The 20,204-nt window shown below is 36.1% G+C and overlaps 1 protein-coding gene across 2 annotated transcripts in view; it reads left to right on the top strand.

Moving 5' to 3' along the window:
* Positions 1-20,204, top strand: part of CNTN3 (contactin 3) — a 304,606-nt gene that overhangs the window by 88,147 nt on the left and 196,255 nt on the right. For both annotated transcript variants that reach the window (XM_075998483.1, XM_075998482.1), the window contains exon 3: positions 10,884-11,010. In XM_075998483.1, coding sequence (XP_075854598.1) covers positions 10,884-11,010 — 127 coding nt within the window. The remainder of the gene's footprint in view (positions 1-10,883; positions 11,011-20,204) is intronic.

Raw genomic sequence — 20,204 nt, 5'->3', positions numbered from 1 at the left:
AGTTTGATGGAAGGCTAAGCAAAAATATGTAACACTAATATTAAATCTTGTCTATTGCACAGCTGGTGTACTGAAAAAAAATACTGCTTCTCCTTGCATCAAAAACCCTATGTTATAGGTATTATTCCTATATAACAGTAGAGAATTCAGTGGCTCAAAAAGCTTAAATTACTTGCCTAAAGCTAAATGGAACATTAGGAGAAAAAAAAATCATGTCTATGTTGACCTAGAGCCACTGTTCCTTCCAGTAGACATGCTCCTTTCTAAAGCTGGGGTCAGCAAAATTTTTCATAAAGTGTTAATAAATATTTTCAGCTTTGTGGGCCTTTTAGTCTCTGCCGTAACTACTCAACTTTGCCCATATAGTGCAAAAGCAGCCATAGACAATATGTAAACAAGTGAGTATAGCTCGCTTCCATTAAAACTTTATGGATATTAAAATCCAAATTTCATATAATTTTTCATGTGTCATGAAATATTATTCTTTTGATTCATGATTGTCCCAAAATAGATGACAGTTATATTTGGCCCATGGGCCATAGTTTTCTAGCCCCTGTCCTGAAGCATGAATATGTGTTTTGTAAGTCTGTTGTTTTATTGAGCACTTAACAAGATGCCAATTGCATGGTATTTCGCAGTGTTCTGTGAAAGAACCTAAAGGATACGGGTTGAGGAGCCAGGGTGGCAACTTGTGCCCAAATTACTATTAATAAAATACAGATATACCTTTTGAGAGGTATAATTCAATGCACTGAATTATATTTCTGATGAAGTAAGATTATTTTTAACTTGACTATCAAAAGAAAGACTTTGTGCCTTGAAAGATAAAGGGGAAAAACATTCCAGGAAGAAAAATGTCATAAATCAATCCCATGTAACTTACTGGATAAATGAAGTGATTTTGCAAGTAATTAAAGGTGACTTATTCCCTGGAGGGCTGCAGTATGACAACCAAGCTTGTGCTCTGTCTCTGTAGAGGACTGCTAGAACTTTGAATTTTTTTTTTAAGAAGGTGAAATTTGACTCCCTGAATAAATCTTGGGATTTTTAAATGAAGCCATTTAATTTAAAGGAAGTGGGGTTCCTCCCTGCCCCTCTTAAGTGCTATAATCCAAATCTAAGAAGGCTTCAAGATAGATTCTGCCCAATAGCTACCAGTTTGCTGCTCTGCAAATCGAAATTTCCAAGCACCTATGAGAAGTCACATACATTTCATGTAATTATAGCGTGTCCAATTTTGAAAACCCTAAAAATTAGACAATCTGGCTCAGGTCCTGTCTGAGAAGTGAACCCGAAGCTCAAACTATGAGATGAAGGGACAGAAGTGTGGAGCATGTTCAGACAGCCAGCAGGTGACCGATTCAAATCCTGATATTTTTTTCCTGACTTTAGAAGATAGCCTAACGTAAGACTTGTAAGGTTGGGTATTTCTTTAACTAAATCAACGACTCAGATAATGATTTCTCATGGATTTGTAGATGTTTTGCAAAGAGATGCATTTCATGAGATTGGTAAGACCTGTGCAAAGCCTGACCCCTCTTGAAAATGACTTTAACCACAGTAAACTTTCTTAGAGATCTTGAATAATGAAACACAGCAGAGCAGAAGCTCGGCTTTTGGGTTTTGTTCTGTTTTAATGTCTGAGGCAGCTGTTGCTGTCAGACAAGTCATTAAAATCTAGAAATGGGGCCTTACTTCAGCACTCAGAATTTCTGCAAGAGATTACTATTAGAGTGCTGTTGCTGTTAAGAGTGCTATTTATGTGTGTGTTCCAGTGAAGATACTCCTGCAGTGTAGTTACCTGTAATTATAGCACTCAGAAAGGACTGGATGTGGTGTAGGTGACCAAGAGCCTGCAAACTGTCCCAGCAGAAACAACTGCATAATAAGAGTAGACGCCTCTGTAAGGACATAGTGGAGATGTTTTGTTGTTGTTGTTGCGTGTCCTTCCAGTGAAGTGGGAATGTTTATTAAGAGTCATAGATGTAGTCATTGAATTAGTGTCTATTATAAGAATGTATTTTTATATCATGAGATACTTTATAATTGGATGGATGCATGCATTACAGTTGGAGATAGAGTGTCTACTTAGTGTTGTCCTGGGAATTGCTGAAGACTCTCTTCAGTCAGCGATAACATTTTGTAAAACAATTTGCGATCAAGTACGAATACAGACGCGCATAAACACAAACACACAAAGCTTTCCAGTCCAATGCAAATTTACCAAGTCTTCTAATGTATATGATATATTAGGTGTGCTTAGGCAGAAATGTGTGTTAAGTATGGTCACTAGATTCTGAAGATTTAAAGTCTGGGGATGAGAGAGATAAGAGTGAAAAATAAATAAAGGTAATATATAGAAGGATAAAGATACTATGATGAATGAAATACACAAGCTTTGTCCTATGAATTCAGAATGAGCAAAGATTACCACTAAATGGTGACACTGATGAAGGATGAATTAAATAATTGAGAGCAATTCCCTTAAACTTCTTACACAGTTTGGTGGCTTCTCATACCGTCAAATGGTCCTCCACAATGATGGTACCCAAAAAGTATAGAGAGTTTGTAATTTAATTCATCTTCTCCAGCCCTGAAGATTACTTATTTAGAATCTGTGCCACTATTAAGGAAAACAATAAATATGAAAATAAGCACCATTTTTATTCAGTATTTAATATTCATTTAGAATTAGGTGATTTGTCTAGTACAGGGCCTGGTAATCAATATCTATTTTCCCTTTAAAGGTTGACATTTGAGAATGTGCATGTATTTGTTAACTATGTGTGTGTGTATGTGTGTGTGTATTTATATATATATAAATCCCTCCTTATTATATATATATTTTTATTTTTCCAAAATAAAATTATGTCTGCATTTGCCAATATTATAATCAATGCACAGTATCTCTTCTATTTGAAAAATGTAAGTCTAGGCAATTCTGAGACATACATCTTCTTCCACTCCATAATCGCAGACACAGTTTTGGGAAAGGTTTTCTCCCTTGTTCTGCTTTCTTAGAAATTCATACCTGCCCCCAAACCCAGCTATATCCTCATCCCCTGTGATTAGGAAATATAAAATCAGGATCCTTGTTTGGGAAGAGAAGTGGGAAGAGGGGTGTAAATGGTGCTTTATTAATATATACTCAGCTATTTACAAACGCAATGCTTCTGCTTACTAAGGTGAGGCAGGAAACGATTTGCTCTGTTCTTCTTTATGAGATTATCGCTGCAAAATACTACAAAATGCAGTCACAGGTAGTGTTCATTAATAGTTTCTCCATTACAACCAATTTACAGTAGGAATCATTTATTGTACAATTAGTTTTTTTCTTTTTCATTGAAATGATGGCCTTGAACTAGAGTTTGATAGGAAACATTCTTTCTAAAATACATGAAGGGAATCATGTCTGGGCCCAAAAAACCTTGACCCAAATTATTTGGTAAAGAATAGAAACCATTAGAAATAACGATTTCCATCATAGACATATAATCATCTCTATTAAAACCTTTGAGAGCAATAAGCTAAAGGCATGTATTAAAAGGAGTTGATTAATGGACTCTTTTCAATATGATTGGTGAGAACCTTGTGAATTTGCATATTTCAAAGATGTTCAATGAAAGTTGGGATAATAGAAATTGGAAATGTGTTTTTCCTTTTCAAATAAATGGCCATGGATTGTGATCTCTTGGTGTATTGTACACATAGTACACTGCATCTAACAATAGCTTTCTGATAATTTTTTTAAATCATGTAGAGTTACTGTTAAACCATCTAGCAAGACAGGTTTAATTATGGTCTGTGAATTACAGAAGGATGTCATGGAGGTTCAAAAACACTAGAGCTCACATTCATACAAAGAGAATAGCATGAAGTTAAATAAAGAAAACCATGAAGTTCACTGAAAACATTTTAACCTACAAAGACTTTAACACATCTCCGACATCTCAGTCTGCTTTTCTCCCTCAGTCATTATTTCCTACAATATAAGTTTAAATTGGTTAACCATTTCATTCAGTTGCAAAAAACATTGCAACAATCAGAAATACAACCATTGGATTAAAAAAGCATCAAGATCAAATATTGGGCACTTTGAGAAATACTCCCTATTTCTTTTTTTATTGAACTAAAATACAGATTATTAGTCCATAAAATTGATTATACTTTCATCAAAATACTTGATTAGTTTACTGAAGCAAGGAAGGTGTCAAAATCCACATATATAACCTTAAACACACACATTATGTACATATATGTATGAGGGTGTGGACATTTTTGTGTTTTCTTAAGCAGGTTGCTATTAAAGGATTAATGCAATTTCCGGTAAAAATTTGCATGATTTAAAGAGCTATGCCATTCCAGGGAGGAGTATTTTTTTTTACTTGAACATTTATTTCTAGCACCTGTGAAGCTTAGCTAGTCCCTTGCAGTTCTAATTCCCTAATTATTGAATGCTGCCTCCCATGCAGTTTCTCTATTTCTGTTTATGGACAAAACAGGAAATAAGGATTGGAAAAAAAAATCATGTAGTGAACTATTAATTTAGCAATTTAAGGAGCTTTCTTCACTTTATGTTGGCGTCTATTTTGCTAACTATCATACTCTAGGTGCATGCCATACTCCAGCACTTTTTCTTTTATTGCAATTGCTTGATTACATTTCCAGATGTGGAGAACACACACATTAGTTATTCCTGGTAAACATTTTATTTTCCCTTCTCATCTTAAGTGTCCTATATTGCCTTTTCCCCTTTCTCTAGTGCATTGGTTACAAAACAGCTTTTATCTGTTGGTGACAAAAATGCATTTAAGGTTTATTTTTCTAACACTTGGCATTTGGCATTACGTAGTTCATGTTGGTTCTGGAACTTAAAGATGTGTGAGGGCTCTGGGTTGGCTTTTATGTGATATGTATGTTCCTCTCATGGTGTCCACGTGGTCACAGTAGTTCCCAGCATTTATTCTTTATTTGACCATTTTCATATCAAAAAGGAAGGGAAGCAAGGTCAACATTTCCCTTGCTTAAAAAAAAAAAAATCAGGGTAGAAAAGCTCTTTCCTGGAAGCTTCTAGCAGGTTTTCTCTTATCCCTTATTATGGGTCGAATTGTGCCACCCCCCTACTCCCTTTATATAACCCCTAATATGTCAGAATGTAACCTTATTTGCAAATAGGGTCATTGTGGATGTCATTAGTTGACATGAGGTCATTAAGGTGGGCCCTAATCCATTATGGCTGGTGTTCTTATAAATGGGGGAAATTTGGACACAAGAGATATAGACAGAGGGACAATGAACCAAAGAGACACAGGGAGAAGACGGCCATCTCCAAGCCAAGGAGAGAGGCCTGAAACAGATCCTTCCCCCACAGGTTTAGCTGAAACCAGCCATGCTGACACCTTGATCTTGGACTTCCAGCCTCCAGAATTGTGAGGCAATAAATTTCTGTTGAAACCACCCAGTCTATGGTACTTGTTATGGCAGCACTAGCGGACAAATGTAATCTCTTTGGCTGTTAACTGATTTCATAACCCAATCTCCCTGGGCTACTCTGCTTCCCAGCTGAGAACTAGGATGAGTTTTGGGAAGCTGATTTACCTGGCACTTTCAGTCTCCATGGCTGAAGGCCACGAAAAAGAGCAGGAAATAGCTATCGAGTGGACGAGCAGCAGTGTCTGCCACAGAACTTTTTTTTTTTTTTTTTACTTGTGGTACATATCTGGCATTCAGATATTTGTTAAAGAAATGAAATATTCTAAGACTGAATACTTTATCTTCCCCTGACATTGGAAGAATATAAATGGAATTTTATTTTGGTCCCTCCTTGTTTCTTTGCCATTTTCTAGCTTTAAGCCACCAATGCCAAAATAGATGATGTCCTACTGCTAAAAAAAAAGTTTCATCTTTAAAATTTTTTTCCATGTAGAATAGTAGGGACTTAGAATACAGATCTTATCTTATTGGCAGCATATTATTTTACATTCTTTGACCTAGGCTCTAGGTCATTCTGAGTATGCTTTGTAAGTGGGTGGAATTTTCCTTTCTAGATCCATGTCCTCTTAAATTTTGGCTTTCATACCATTGCCTAACCTTGTTCCCTATTAGGATTTACCCTCTTTATTTCAAAATGCACTGTTTTTTGTTGGTTTGTTTTAAATTATAGATACGATGTAAACCAGCAAGGAAAAACAGGATATGCTTTCTTTCTCCCTGGGAATTTCAGAGATAATATCATTGCCTTTTAGGAATTTCATTTCTTTTAATAAAGGTCATGAGACTACATGGACCCCTTGTTCATGTCTCTTTGTCAGTCTTTATAAAAATAGTATACAGTATGACATTAGAATTGATTGGCCACAATTTGCTCTTTTACGTGACATTGCCTTAGGAACTCATAAAGCTTGTACTTACATTTGAAGGCAGTTACTTCTCATTGCCTGTAGGTATTTGGGGGGGGGGAGAATAACACCTTAAGATTGGATTTTTGGACTTACTAGCCCTGTTCGGAAATGCTATATTCCCTTTATTTTTAGGTTGTAAACTTAAAATGGAGCTCTGGAGGCAGGCTAGCATATCAAAAAAACAAAAAAAAAACAAAAAAACAAAAAAAAAACACCCCTGTCACAAAAAGTAAAGTTTAGCATCCATCTAAATGTTGCATTGAATCCATTTAGCTAGGCAAGAGGCCCCCTTCTGTTTTTCAGCCAGGCTGCTTTTTGCTGGTTATGAGTATCTCTGCGAAATGGTCAAAGTTCTGTCCTTTTGAGGATCAAAATCCGTTTTGAAGAAAATATTGGATAATTTCTTTTAGATTAGCAAAGATTTCAGAATCTGTTCCTTTTAAATTTATATTGCCGGCAAGAGACCAGAACATTAGACCTCAGAGTCTCTCATCATCACCTGTTTTATTCCAGCGAAGCAAGATGGAGTGGCCTTTGTCTCTTATCGGAGTATGAAGCGCGCACTGACCTGCCACGTCTGATTTTTATTTTGTACTTATTTTCTACGAGTAGTTGGAAGGTCCCAATGGCTGCTGATGGTCTGAAAGCCTTTAGGAGCCTTAAATTTCAGAAATGGTGGCAATGGGCCTCACAGGCTGTTAACTCCAGTGTCATCAGGAAATACTCAAGTTGAGAAAAAGCAGGCTGGTGGTCCATTTTCTCTTTTGGCCATATTAAGAACGATGTGGTTTCATGCAAACGGAAATAATCCAAGAATGGGAGGCCAGGCCTTCCCCCAAGGGGCCGTGTCACCATGCTCAGCTTATTTAATCTCTCTGTGCCTGGCTTTTCCTGGGAAGGCCAAACGACACACGAGATGGGAACAAAAGCTCTGGAATTAAAATCTGAGCTTTGGCCGGGCGCGGTGGCTCACGCCTGTAATCCTAGCACTTTGGGAGGCCGAGGCGGGCGGATTGCCCAAGGTCAGGAATTCGAAACCAGCCTGAGCGAGACCCCGTCTCTACCACAAATAGAAAGAAATTAATTGACCAACTAAAAATATATATACAAAAAAAAAAAATTAGCCGGGCATGCTGGCACATGCCTGTAGTCCCAGCTACTCGGGAGGCTGAGGCAGGAGGATCGCTGAGCCCAGGAGATTGAGGTTGCTGTGAGCCAGGCTGACACCACGGCACTCACTCTAGCCTGGGCAACAGAGTGAGACTCTGTCTCAAAAAAAAAAAAAAAAAATCTGAGCTTTATCGATCACCAGCATTAAAATAGTATCTGCCTTAAATGAAGTCATCGTGAGAATTGCTTCATTCATCTTAATCATTCATTCAGTGGAAAAATATTGAATCTCCGCCATGTTCTGGGAGCTGGAGATTCAGCAATGAATTAGATGCAAATAAATGAAGAACACATAAACAAATATGTGTGGTCTTAACATAGAGACATCCAGTGAGATGGTGAGATTGCTTTGGTATGTCTGTGACTGGTGGGAATGGGAGATGTGGAATGATTTTAGATTGGGGGGGGGTACCCTTTAAGCTGAGCAAATGACATTTCTGCTCAGTTCTGAATGAAAAGGAAACCAGAGCCCAAGAATAACAAATGGGTGAGCCCAAAGATGACAACAAGCTCAGCATACCTGGGAAGCAGAAACAGGGACAAGGTGGCTAGACCTCAGAGAGTAGGAGATGGAATGAGAGGTAGCCTGGGATACAGGAAGAAGGGGCTCTAAATAGCTGAGGATGCCTGGAACATGGCAAACATTCAATAAATGTTAGCACGTCAACTGTTATTATCCTTCCCTCAAAAGTGTCTCAGAAGAAAATGCTTCTAGTTATTTAACACCTTTATCTAAAATAATAGTCATCTCTGGAGAAGAAATACACTATCGTTTTTGGGACTTGACTTTTATTAGATCATGATAGGATGGACATTTGAGTTTTCATTGGGAGCACTTGTAGGAAATTAAAAAAAAAAAAAAAACACCTCTCTTTGCCTTTTTTGTTTAAATCACAGTCTTCTTAACTCTACTTAGTCTTTTTTCTTTTGTTTTTTTTTTCTTTCCAACTTATCTGTTATTTCTAAATTTATACCCTTCTGTTAAGGTATTCAAGCTCTATACACATAAGAGTTTGTCAGAAAGATGTTCCCATGCCATCTCATAAATGAATAAAATGTATGTCATCAGAAGTAAATCAAAAGATGTTACACCAGAAAAATGCCATGAAAAATCTGCCATATTTACAAATGCCTGCAAAGAGAAATCAGTAGTATTTTCAACTTTCTAGGGCAATAAATTCAATTAGTAGAACGGACTGTTGCTTTTGTTTGTGTTTATTATTTCTGGGCAGCAAACCGGTCAAGGAGCAAACATCGAGAAAATGACAACGGTGGTTCTTTTCAATTAGGGGGTGTTAGTAGCTATTTTAAAATCCATTTCTTCTGGGGGTTGTCCTTTCCCACAGAGGGAAGCAGAAGCCTTTTTCCTTGTGGCATTTTTCCCCTTATAGGTAAAAGTAATGACCAGGTACAGATCAGGGGCCTAAAAGGGATAGGAAGCAGTTTTCCTAAAGGATGGGGATTAGGAAGGGTGAACTTCACAGGGATGTTGCAGTGCAAAGTTCCGTGAGTTAGCAAAGCTGTAAGGTGTGAGGGCACAGTCCCCAGGATTGCCCTCACTTCTAACATTAACTGCAAGTTCAGGAGGCTCCCAGACCCTTCTCAATTTTGATAATTTGCTAGGAGTCACAGAAGTCACTGAAAGCTATTATACTCAGAACCACGGTTTATTACAGAGAAAGAATCCATAGTAAAATCAGCCAAAGGAAGAGACACATAGCGTAGAGTCTGGAAGGTTCCAAATGCTAAGCTTTTGTTGTCCTCAGGATGTGTTACCCTCCCAGCATTGAGGTATGACAATATACAAGGAATACTGCCAACCAGCCAAGATCACCGAGCCTTGGTGTCCAAAGTTTTTGTTGGGGCTTTGTAATGTAGGCATGACTTCTTGATTGCACAGGAGGTTGAACTCAAGCTCCAGGTTAGCTGATACCATGTGACCCAAATCCCTTACCCATAGTCACATGGTTAGTCTTTCTGATGTGGCCAGTCCCCTACCCAGGACTACTGGGTGTGGCCAACCCCATCCTAAGATCCAGTGTGGCCAGTCTTAACCTTAAACAAAGACTTTCTCATCAGCTATGACATAAATTACCTCCTAGAAGCCAGAGGCACAGGCCAGACCTAGGTCAAGGCCAAATTCTTTGTGCAAAAGACAAGTCCCTGCATGGACTCTAGAAAATGCTGCGTGAACTTGCTCATGTCACCTAACTACTCCTCTTTGGCTCAGCATTCCCTTTTTGTATGTGGGGAGTAATTATGGTATTTACCTCGTAGCGCATTGTGGGGATTAATGAACAGATCTGGGGATGGAGGATTTACTCAGTAGCTGCAGCTGCTGCTATGTTTTTATTCCAATGATTATTTTAATTGTAGTGTTATCATTTTATTATTGTTGTTAAGGTAAATATTTTTGCTAATGTTTGTGCTATTTGAAGTAGCTGCAATGTAAGTGCATAGTTTTAGGACCTTTTTTTGCTGCTTTTTGATTTCGTTTTGTCTAGTTATACATGGACTTTCTTTGTCTCCTAGTCTGTTTATTCATTCTCTAGTTCAATAGACACTCCTCTGCAATTTTGCTGAGCATTCCTAGATAGGAGAGTAAAGAGCTTTTTTTTCCTTCTGTGAATTTGTTTGTTTTTTGAAATGCTCTAGCAAAGATTATATAACTGCATTCGCATAAGCATTTGGTGGTGGCATTATCTTGTTCTTTTTTAAATTTGTCGTATAAGAGAGATTTTTGTTTTTTGTGTGCATGTGGAAATTCTTCTCAGAGGATGTTCAAGTTCTCTTAACCAAAAGTAGAAATACTTTAAAAAAAAGACACTTGCTCAGTGCTGTGCCCTTCTCTTCAATTTGTTAGTGATAAAATGGGAATCTCAACAAATATTAAGTATTTTTGCCAATCTCCAAATGGCAAAAAAGATAATGCTCGGGTGTGTTCAACTGGTTTTGAATCGAGGTTTAGTTTTGCAAAGAGGCTTGTGACAGAAAAGACTTAGTGTAATAGTTTATTAACCATTGAACGTGTAGGTATAGTTTATTTTTTACAAAAGGTAATTACTACAGCCTTATTTACAGTTTGAACTGATCTTATTGTATGGCGATATTTTTCATACTGACTTTCTTTCTCTTAGAGGTGCTGCTAAAAATGTTTAACTGATTCTCCTTAACAAAACATTGCCTACAGAGTGCGTTGCTTTTAGAACACACACTGGTTGCTTGTTTTTCTTCTTCAGTTCTAGAATATAGCTTTTCAATACCTTTTACTTAATATTATTATTTTTTTTTGGATGTCTCCTACCCATATAGGTGAGCTTCTCTTACAAGGCCCTGTGTTTATCAAAGAGCCCAGCAACAGCATTTTCTCTGTTGGTTCAGAGGATAAAAAAATAACTTTAAATTGTGAAGCAAGAGGCAACCCTTCACCTCATTACAGGTACAGTGGAAAGTTTGAAAATTCAAATTAAAAAAGAAAAAAAACAACTATGTGGCAATTGTGAAATTTTTTGCTTTAATATATTCATGCCATCAGTAAGAAATAATATGTGAAGCAGTATATATTCAACAGATCTGTTATGTGAACATTTGAATCCTTACAGCATATATTTGATTGATTATTGACTTTATAATAATATTTCTTGATTAAAGAAAAAAAAATGGTAGCATCCCTTAAACAATATCTTTTCATGGATTTATAGTGCAATTTCATTTATAAACTTGTATTTACATGTAGTTACCAAGAACACATCCATTGTGGGGATAAAATTATGTGTGTTTTAAAGATAATTTGAAATCATAGTTAAAAAAAATAATTCTGTGTCCTTCTTTTCTTCCTCTACCATTTTACTGGGCTTTTGTGTGGAGGTTCATTAAGTATTCAAGAATAAAATATATTCTTACTAAAGTCATTTTAACTATTTTTGAAGAGGAAATAATTAGATCTCATTTATTGAATTTTTATCATGTTAAAGTTTATATTTTTAAGATTATGTAAGCAATATCTGTTCACTGAGAACTTTCAAACATCACAAAAAGGTATGAAAAAAAAAAAAAAACTGAACCACCACCTGAAGATAAAAATATTACCATTTTGGGGATGATGATGGATTATTTGGATGGAATGGCTATTTATTTTATTAAATAACTCAAGATTAACAGTTTTTACTCTTAGGGGTGCTTGGGGGACCCACTATAATGAAGAGATGAATTATTTATAAATAACATATGCTGCTTTAATGTAAGTGGTTGCAAGAGAGTGCTCAAGGCACCTTCAAAACAACATGCTCTTTAAGTACTGTGAGCATCTGCTTCAAAAACTCTATTTACAGTATTAGTTTGCCTGGCAAAACCTTTCCTACAGTCTGCAGAATAAGCAAACTTCAGTGTATATATTAATAAAATTCTAAATGTTTGTAGAGTGGTAATGTAGCGTTTCTTGAACTTGTCTTGTTCTCTTAAGCCATATAAATAATTGAAGCCAACAGTCATAGTTAAATTGGGTCTGAATTGGCTTAGAAGATAGACCTGTGTATTTTTCATATATGGAAGTCAAGAAGGTCAGTCTCCTTCAACAATGTCCAACAATGTAATTATTGAGCCCCTGCTGTGTACTTCAACAAAATAAACATCATAATTCCAGGTTTTTGGCCAGAATTGACAAAAGTGAGAAAAAGTTTTCCTTCTGCCCCCATTTTTCCCTATAGAAATAAGAAAATTGTAACACAGCATTAAAAAAAAAAAAAAAGAAAAAAGAAAAAAACCCAAAAAACTGTATGTTATGAGCTAGTTCAATTAAACAAACATAAGCTTATTCAACATCTGGGAATATTTTCTTCTTTAGGGGAAAATTGAACCAATCAGCTTAAGAAGATACTATTCTGGAAATATTTTTTCTAGCATTTTGTAAGGCAGTCCAACACTTTCTAAATGCATCTGTTTGTTTCTTCCTGAAATAGAAGATTATTCTTATAGACCTGGCTATAAATATGATAAAGAATCCATGTGAATGACTTGTGTGGGCTGTTTTTCTGTTGTCAGTAAAGTTGTATTTCCTGGCATTTATCTTATGAATAATTTGGTGGCAAATTTTATAGCTGAAAAATTGTCAGCATATAAGATTTAGTGATAGTGGAATGTATTACTGGATTAATTACGTTTGTAGAGTTTCATCAAATAACCAAATGTCTTGAACTTGGAAATCCAGAAATAGCCTTTTGTTGTAATTATGTCTTTATATATCTGCTGTGGAGTCTGTTTAAATGGATTAATAATATATATATAAGATGTTGATGAAGAGGTTTTGCTTTTTACACAATTATTTTTCCATTTTATTATGTAGCCTGGGATATCATCCTGGTATTTATATGTTGCAATTTAAGCAAAATCTATAACTGAAACTAGCAGATGTGTGACTTTGATTGATTTATTACTTTTAAGTGTGATAAATGAAGAAATTGAACATGCTAGGCATTGTTTGAAAAGTTTTGGTTTGTAGCCAAATAGAGCAGATACTTTCATTGACAGCTTTAAAGATTTTCTAAAGTTAAGATTTCTAACCAATATAAAATTTCACTTAAACTAAAGGTTTATAACCAATAGAAACTGAGACCTGGAAAAGCATAAGGGAGCTGCTTTTGGTTATGAAAAATATTGGAATTCCCTAGAACAAGAAACAACCCTTTTGTCATTCATGTTATCTGTAAAGGAAATAGATTGTGCCAGTGGCGTAAATGGAGTATGGGATAATATGGGTCGCAATAACAAATTTATCTATTTAGATGACACCTTCATTTATGGCCTCATTTTTTTCTAACTTTTGACTTTAATAGTCCAGTAGGTAAGATTCCATATGACTCTAAATGGTCCAGAATAAATTATGCTTGCTTATTCTTATTTTTTTTCTTTACTATCCTTGAACAATTGCAGATAAATAGCATAAATATGTAATGACATTGAGGACATAAAAAAACTTGGGGATTTTTTTTACATGAAGTCAGAGAAAGAATGTTTTAATATGTATTAATAAATATAAATAGTTATATATATATACACACACATATACATATATATATGGGGGAGAGAGAGAGTGAGAAAGAAAGAAAGAAAGAGAGAGAGAGAGAGAGAGAGAGAGAGAGAGAGAGAGAGAGAAAGAAAGAAAGAAAGAAAGAAAGAAAGGAAGGAAGGAAGGAAGGAAGGAAGGAAGGAAGGAAGGAAGGAAGGAAGGAAGGAAGGAAGGAAGGAAGAAAGAAAGAAAGAAAGAAAGAAAGAAAGAAAGAAAGAAAGAAAGAAAGAAAGAAAGAAAGAGAGAGAGGCAGCCAAGGAGGAGACTTAGGGGGCCATGTGAATTGTTAAAGGCAATCCCAAATCTGTTTCTAAAGATTCAGAATAAAGTTAAAGAGTCTTAATAAAAGAATGTCTTTGAAAGCCCAGAGCCTACCCTGTAGACTTAGGAAAACTTATCTGATGAGAGATCTTGTCTTTGTTTTAATCCCATTGGGTAAAAAGACCTCTTAATTGGTCGTATTAGAAATCCTAAAGTTCAGAAATTCTCAAGAGAAATTACTTGTGTTAGGGTTTAATTGAGAATTTTATTCTTTCTTCTGCATTTCCCTGCCTGAGCCCCAAAGCCTCTATTTAAAGGTTAATTAGTATTCAGTCTCATTGTAATTGCTGGATGGTGCTGGAAGAGGTTACCCTGTGGAAGTATTAATACTTTTCTAAATGGGAAAGATTTTCGTCTACTTTTCATGGGTTTAGAAATGCCCAGTGAACTTATTGCTAAGTTGAAAGACCCCCAAAGATGAGGATCTCAGGCCAGTCACTGCTACTGATGGCATTTAAAGGGACCTAATATTTGGGGGAGACAGGGGTAAAAATATGTACATGCCAGTAGGGACCAGGCAAGTGACAGGACTGCATGAGGTCGGCCTTCCTGAAGACCATATAGCATTGACGCATGGACAATGACTGGAAACTGTCAAACATGCAGCTCCTAGCCTATCATTAGATGGTCACAGCTGCTTCTCAGCACTGGCTGTTTGCTGCCATCCAGGAATCCTGGTTCAGTCCTGCAAAAGCTTTTTCAAAGATGTTTGAAATTCAGATACTTTCATTTTGGAATCTCGCTAATTTTAGTGTTAAGTCTGCTTTTCTTTTTTGACAAAATCTAGGCCAAAGAAAATGAGTCTTAAGAGCTGAAGGTGGCCCATGTGGGCTTTGTTTTCAACTTTTAGTCTAGCTTGAGTCTTTAGAGCTGTGTTGTTCCAATATGGTAGCCAGCAGGCACATGTGGCTCTTGGGATGTTAATCTGTGAAATTGAATTAAAAATTCAGTTCCCCACAGCAATATCTTTTTAAGTCTTACCTGGCCACGTGTGGCTAGTAGCTTACTGTATTGAACAGCATAGATGAACATGTGTAGGCTTGCAGAAAGTTCCAGACTGACCCCTGAATCCACAAATCTTTTCTATAAATGCATTTTCATTGCTCACTGTTCACAAGGAAGTGACCAGAACATCGTTCTCTTCCAGCTCTGTAGAACAAGTAAGCTATGTTAATAAAGCACAGTGTAAGGAATCTTGGATACACAAGTTCTAAGTGCTAAATACCATGCAAAGTAGAGGTCTTTCCTGGCCATAGTTGCCCTTAAACTTTGTTTCTTATAATATGACATTAAGGCCGGGCGCTGTGGCTCACGCCTGTAATCCTAGCTCTTGGGAGGCCGAGGTGGGCGGATTGCTCAAGGTCAGGAGTTCAAAACCAGCCTGAGCAAGAGCGAGACCCCGTCTCTACTATAAATAGAAAGAAATTAATTGGCCAACTGATATATATATAAAAAAAAATAGCCGGGCATGGTGGCGCATGCCTGTAGTCCCAGCTACCCGGGAGGCTAAGGCAGAAGGATCACTCGAGCCCAGGAGTTTGAGGTTGCTGTGAGCTAGGCTGACGCCACGGCACTCACTCTAGCCTGGGCAACAAAGCGAGACTCTGTCTCAAAAAAAAAAAAAAAATATGACATTAAATATGTCACATGCTGCACATATTTAATTTAATGAGAGTCAACTAAATGTGTTCTGTGTAAGATAGAAGGGGGAAATAAAATAATACACTAAGTTCTGCTTAAGGAAGTCTGAATTTATTTCTTGTCTATATATGCACATATATATGTATATATATATATATATGAGCAGAATACTATGCATGGTACTATATTTGGCTTTATATATATGCATTATGTATATGCTATAAATTTTATATATGTACTATGTATGTTCCATTTTTAGAATATATAATACATGTGTAGTATATGTGCTATATATTCTATATCATAACATAGAGTGACCATATATGACATATATTTTTACATATAATTTTGATTATGTGCAATTTGTCTCTTACCTATTTCTTATGGCTCAGTAAGATTTGTAATCATTGTTACTTTACTTTTATGCCTCAAGACAAATAAGAGTTGGCCCTTAGAGAAATGTAATCCTTTTTTGCCACATTTCTCAGTTTTCTGTGTGCATCCTCAAGTTCAACTTCTTTCAGCATCCTGACTTAAGAGCAATGAAATATTCACATGGTTGGAACGATGGCCAAACATAAAAAAATAAAGAATATCTATAGTGCCTGAGGCAAGGAGAGGTAAACACAACTCTTTGAGGGCAGTTTAAGCTTGGCTGCACTATCGTCCCTACCAGGATGCCTCTTGACACTGGATTCTATGTTCCAACGCTGTACACACCCATTGCATCTCAACCTGCTTCTATGATAAAGCTTATCACAATGAAATGGGGTTGTTCTGGTAACTGTAACTCCTTTAGAAGTGAAAATAATGGGCTCTTCATCCTTATATTTCAAATACCTAGCAGAAGAGCAAATGCTCAGTCGGTAGCATGAAAAAAAAAAACTGAAATGAAGTTCACAAGGTGGGAGGGAATAATAAAGGGAATTTGGGATTGGATCATATTTCAGGATTCAAGAATGTCATGAAGGAACACAGAGTCAAAAGTAGTTAATAGTTTATTCTATAGGATATTTTTAAGTTTGGATAGAATCTTCTCTTTAGACTCCATTTGAAGACAAATGGCCTTGAGGTGACAAATTTGGGTGCTTGGAACTCCAGGCTACTTATGTCCTCCCCATAAAATCAACCGGAGGAAGAGGGCATCTTTCCTATTTGGGTCATTAAAAGCCCCAAATGGTGTCAGAAAAACAGAAAAACATAGCTCATGTTGTCAGCAGTCAATATGCACCAGAAATAGGTTAGATTTTTAGACATTTTAGTATAACAAAATAAATCACATCCTTTTTATTCCTCTTTCTTGTAATTTTTCAGTGGGCTAAGAAGAAAGGATATGTACATGTTGATCAAGTTAAATTAGTTGGGTCATATCCACATCTTTAACCAGTCAGTAAGGCCTGAGACATAGAAATGTTCTCATTGACCAGGCTGGGATCACATGAGGAATTCTGCTTCTTCAAAGCAGAATGAGGGGGCTGCTACCAGGAAAAGATAAAATGGATACAGGGAAGGCAATGACAGCAAACATCTTCTATAACTCTCCCTGGAACAATTTAAAAACAATTCCTGATTAATTTGAATTAGGCTATAAATATGTAAACTGCACAGTTGTTTGTAATCCCAGCGTGTGTGTGTATGTATGTGTGTGTATGTGTGTGTGTGTGTGTGTATTTAAAATTTATCAATGAGTGAGAAATTGGGATCTATGTCATAAACAACATTTTAAAAACTCAATTAAAAAAAAAAGCATTGCAGTGTAACTCATTTAGATCTTTAGCAATTATTGCTGGAGCCTAACTAGTTATTTTTGGATAAAGTATTGAATATGCAAATTCAGACATTCATTCTTTCAAAGGCTACAATTATTCTCATCACTTCAGTAAACATATTAACAAACATTGCATTTGAACACAAATGCATTTGCTTATTAACTTGAAAGCCGCATCTAAAACCATAAATTGCTTCTGTGATTAAATTTCTAATTTTCCTGTCAAACCCAAAATAAAGTATTGCCTGTTGATTTAACAGTGTTTAGTGTGGGCATATTTCCCAAACCCAAACCCAGCCCCCAAAAGATTTCAGTAATTGTTATTTTATTCTTTCTGCTTTGCTTTATGTTGAGCTCTAAAATGGGACATTTTTTTTTCTCTCCAGAATATTGTTTAGATTTCCATCGTCCTGGCTAGATTTTGTGTGATACAGTAGATATCCCAAAGGAATATAACTTTATATAATCCTCTGTGAGGTGATTTATATTTTGGGATTATTTTTGAAACTACCTGAAGTCATTCAATTCATTTTCAGTTTTGTTAGCTCTGATGTCAAGTTGTGATGTTCTCTAACCTTATTACCAAGTTCAGGTGAAAAACTCAATTTACAGCTTGATGCCTTAAATTATACTGACAACAAAATATGCCTGTGTTTATATTCATTACTGTTATTCCATACTAGTGTGATTTTGTGTAAGAAGTTTCCATATCCCATAACAACTACTATGGTAAATAAATAAGAAGTTGTAAGCTAACTGAAAATAATGATGCATTAATTAATTCCCCATCTTTGAGATCATGTATTGACAATATGGATGACCACAGTTAGTGAAGACTGTATGGAGGTGGATTATGGCAAGTAGCGGGTAGAATTAGATTACTTTATTCAGGAAATTTCTACTAGTGCCCTCTAGGTACCAAGTATGATGCCTCATGGTGGAAATTCAGCAGTGACTGCAATAGTTATTATCCCGTGGAGCTTATATGTTTTGAAAAGCACCTTCAACCCTGAGAATTCAGGCTTTGTATGCTGATTTAACTCATTATTATGTGAATTTGTGTTTACACACACACACACACACACACATACACACGCATTCATTCTCTTTCTTTCTCTCTCTCACACATAGTTAGTTCTTGTATTGGAAAGCAGTAATTCATATACCTGAGCCAGTGACGTTTTAGTTTAATTTTCTGAAAGTAACATTATAGTTTTCATCACTGGGGAGTGGTAATCCCCAGTTTTGAAATATCCCCTATGTTATTCACTTTATGCTTTATATTTAATATTCAAAGACTATTAGCCCAAGGGCATGTAGCTGTTTTAAATAAATTGTATTCTGATTATTTTTAGGTGGAAATCTGCCATAGACTGCCACCATTCTATTCTGTTAGGTTTGGCCCAATTGTCTCAGTGACTACCTGCCTAGTAGTCTTCCTGTTGTGGAGAGGATGTAACTAGGGTTTAGAAAAAATGGATTGATCGTCCAGTAGGTCAGTAACCCTGGACTTCCAATTCTAGCACCCCAAGTGTTCATCTCTAGTTACTGGCCCAGACTCAAGTTTCCAGAGAACCTCCACGTGAACCAGTTCAAGGGGATGAGAGCTCATTGAGAATCAGTAGATTAGTCAAATACGAGTAATAAACCATTTCTCACTTGAGATTCTAAAAGCAAATCCTAATTCGTATAGAATGAGCATTTGAACTCTGAAGGCTGACAGTGAACTTATCATTCAGGAGTGTTACAACATGATGATTATGCAAAGGTGCTTAATCTTGTGACATTTACCACCGAGCTAAAGCTACAAGGTTAGTCTGCTTCTGGAGCACAATGTAAATGTTACATGATTATAATGCTAGTATATGTAGCCCCAAGAGCCACGGGGCTGGCTTCTTTTGCTCCAGATCACTGCATTAAGCCTTTTGGAATGGAATTTGAGTATGCAAATATATTTTTTGTAGTTTTAAGTAATTTCCATATTTTAAAAAGATTTCGTTCTGATACTTAGAGTTCTTGGTGAGCTTTGAAATTCCTTTATAAAAAAAGAAATTTGTAACTTTCATAAAAAAAAAAAAACTATGAATATGCAAAACCAAAAGTCAGTATCTACCTTTAAAAGCTTCCCAAATTTATGACCTGAGTGTGCCATTTACCTGTTACACCTTACTACTAAGGGTTGTGTTCATGGAGCCTGAACAGTTGGATTACAGTTTCCCACAAAGAAAATGAGTCTAATTTGAATATTTATTGGGCACATACTTTGTGAAGGAAAGAACTACATATGCCACCAGTTTTCCTGAATATTTCTTATGCAGATGAAAATATGAGGCATACTTAGAAATCAGGTCCAAATATGAATATTTAGCATTAGGAACTTAGATACACTATTTTGTTTCTCAGGATAAAATAACCTTTGGGAGCTTAGGCCCAGAGATTACTTATGCATTTCAGAGTTTAAGCAAAGACAGCTTTATTTTGAATTCACGTATTTTCAGCGAGACGAGAAACAATCAATGTTTAATAAGATTTTGAGAAATTTTATATCTCCTGGGGATGAGTTCCATTCAATGATGAATAGAGTTAGGAAGGAGAAAAATAATTACATTGTTTTGTTAAAAGAAAATTAACATTCTTTAAGTTATCTCAAATATGTCTTAGCTCTGAAGAGTTTGCTAAAACAAATGCACTATCGCTTTTGGTATAACAGCAACATATTTAAAAGAGAACAGTTTTCGCCTTTTCACATAGTGAAATAATCTAAGGATTGTGTCTATGTGATGAAGACCTAGCTAAAGGCAGTGAGAAAGCATTTATGCATAATGGAATGATCTTTTCC

Source organism: Microcebus murinus, chromosome 28 (genome assembly GCF_040939455.1).
Source record: "Microcebus murinus isolate Inina chromosome 28, M.murinus_Inina_mat1.0, whole genome shotgun sequence".
Lineage (NCBI taxonomy): Eukaryota > Metazoa > Chordata > Mammalia > Primates > Cheirogaleidae > Microcebus > Microcebus murinus.
The sequence above is the reverse complement of the archived record's forward strand: the minus strand, read 5'-3'. Positions and strand labels throughout refer to the sequence as shown.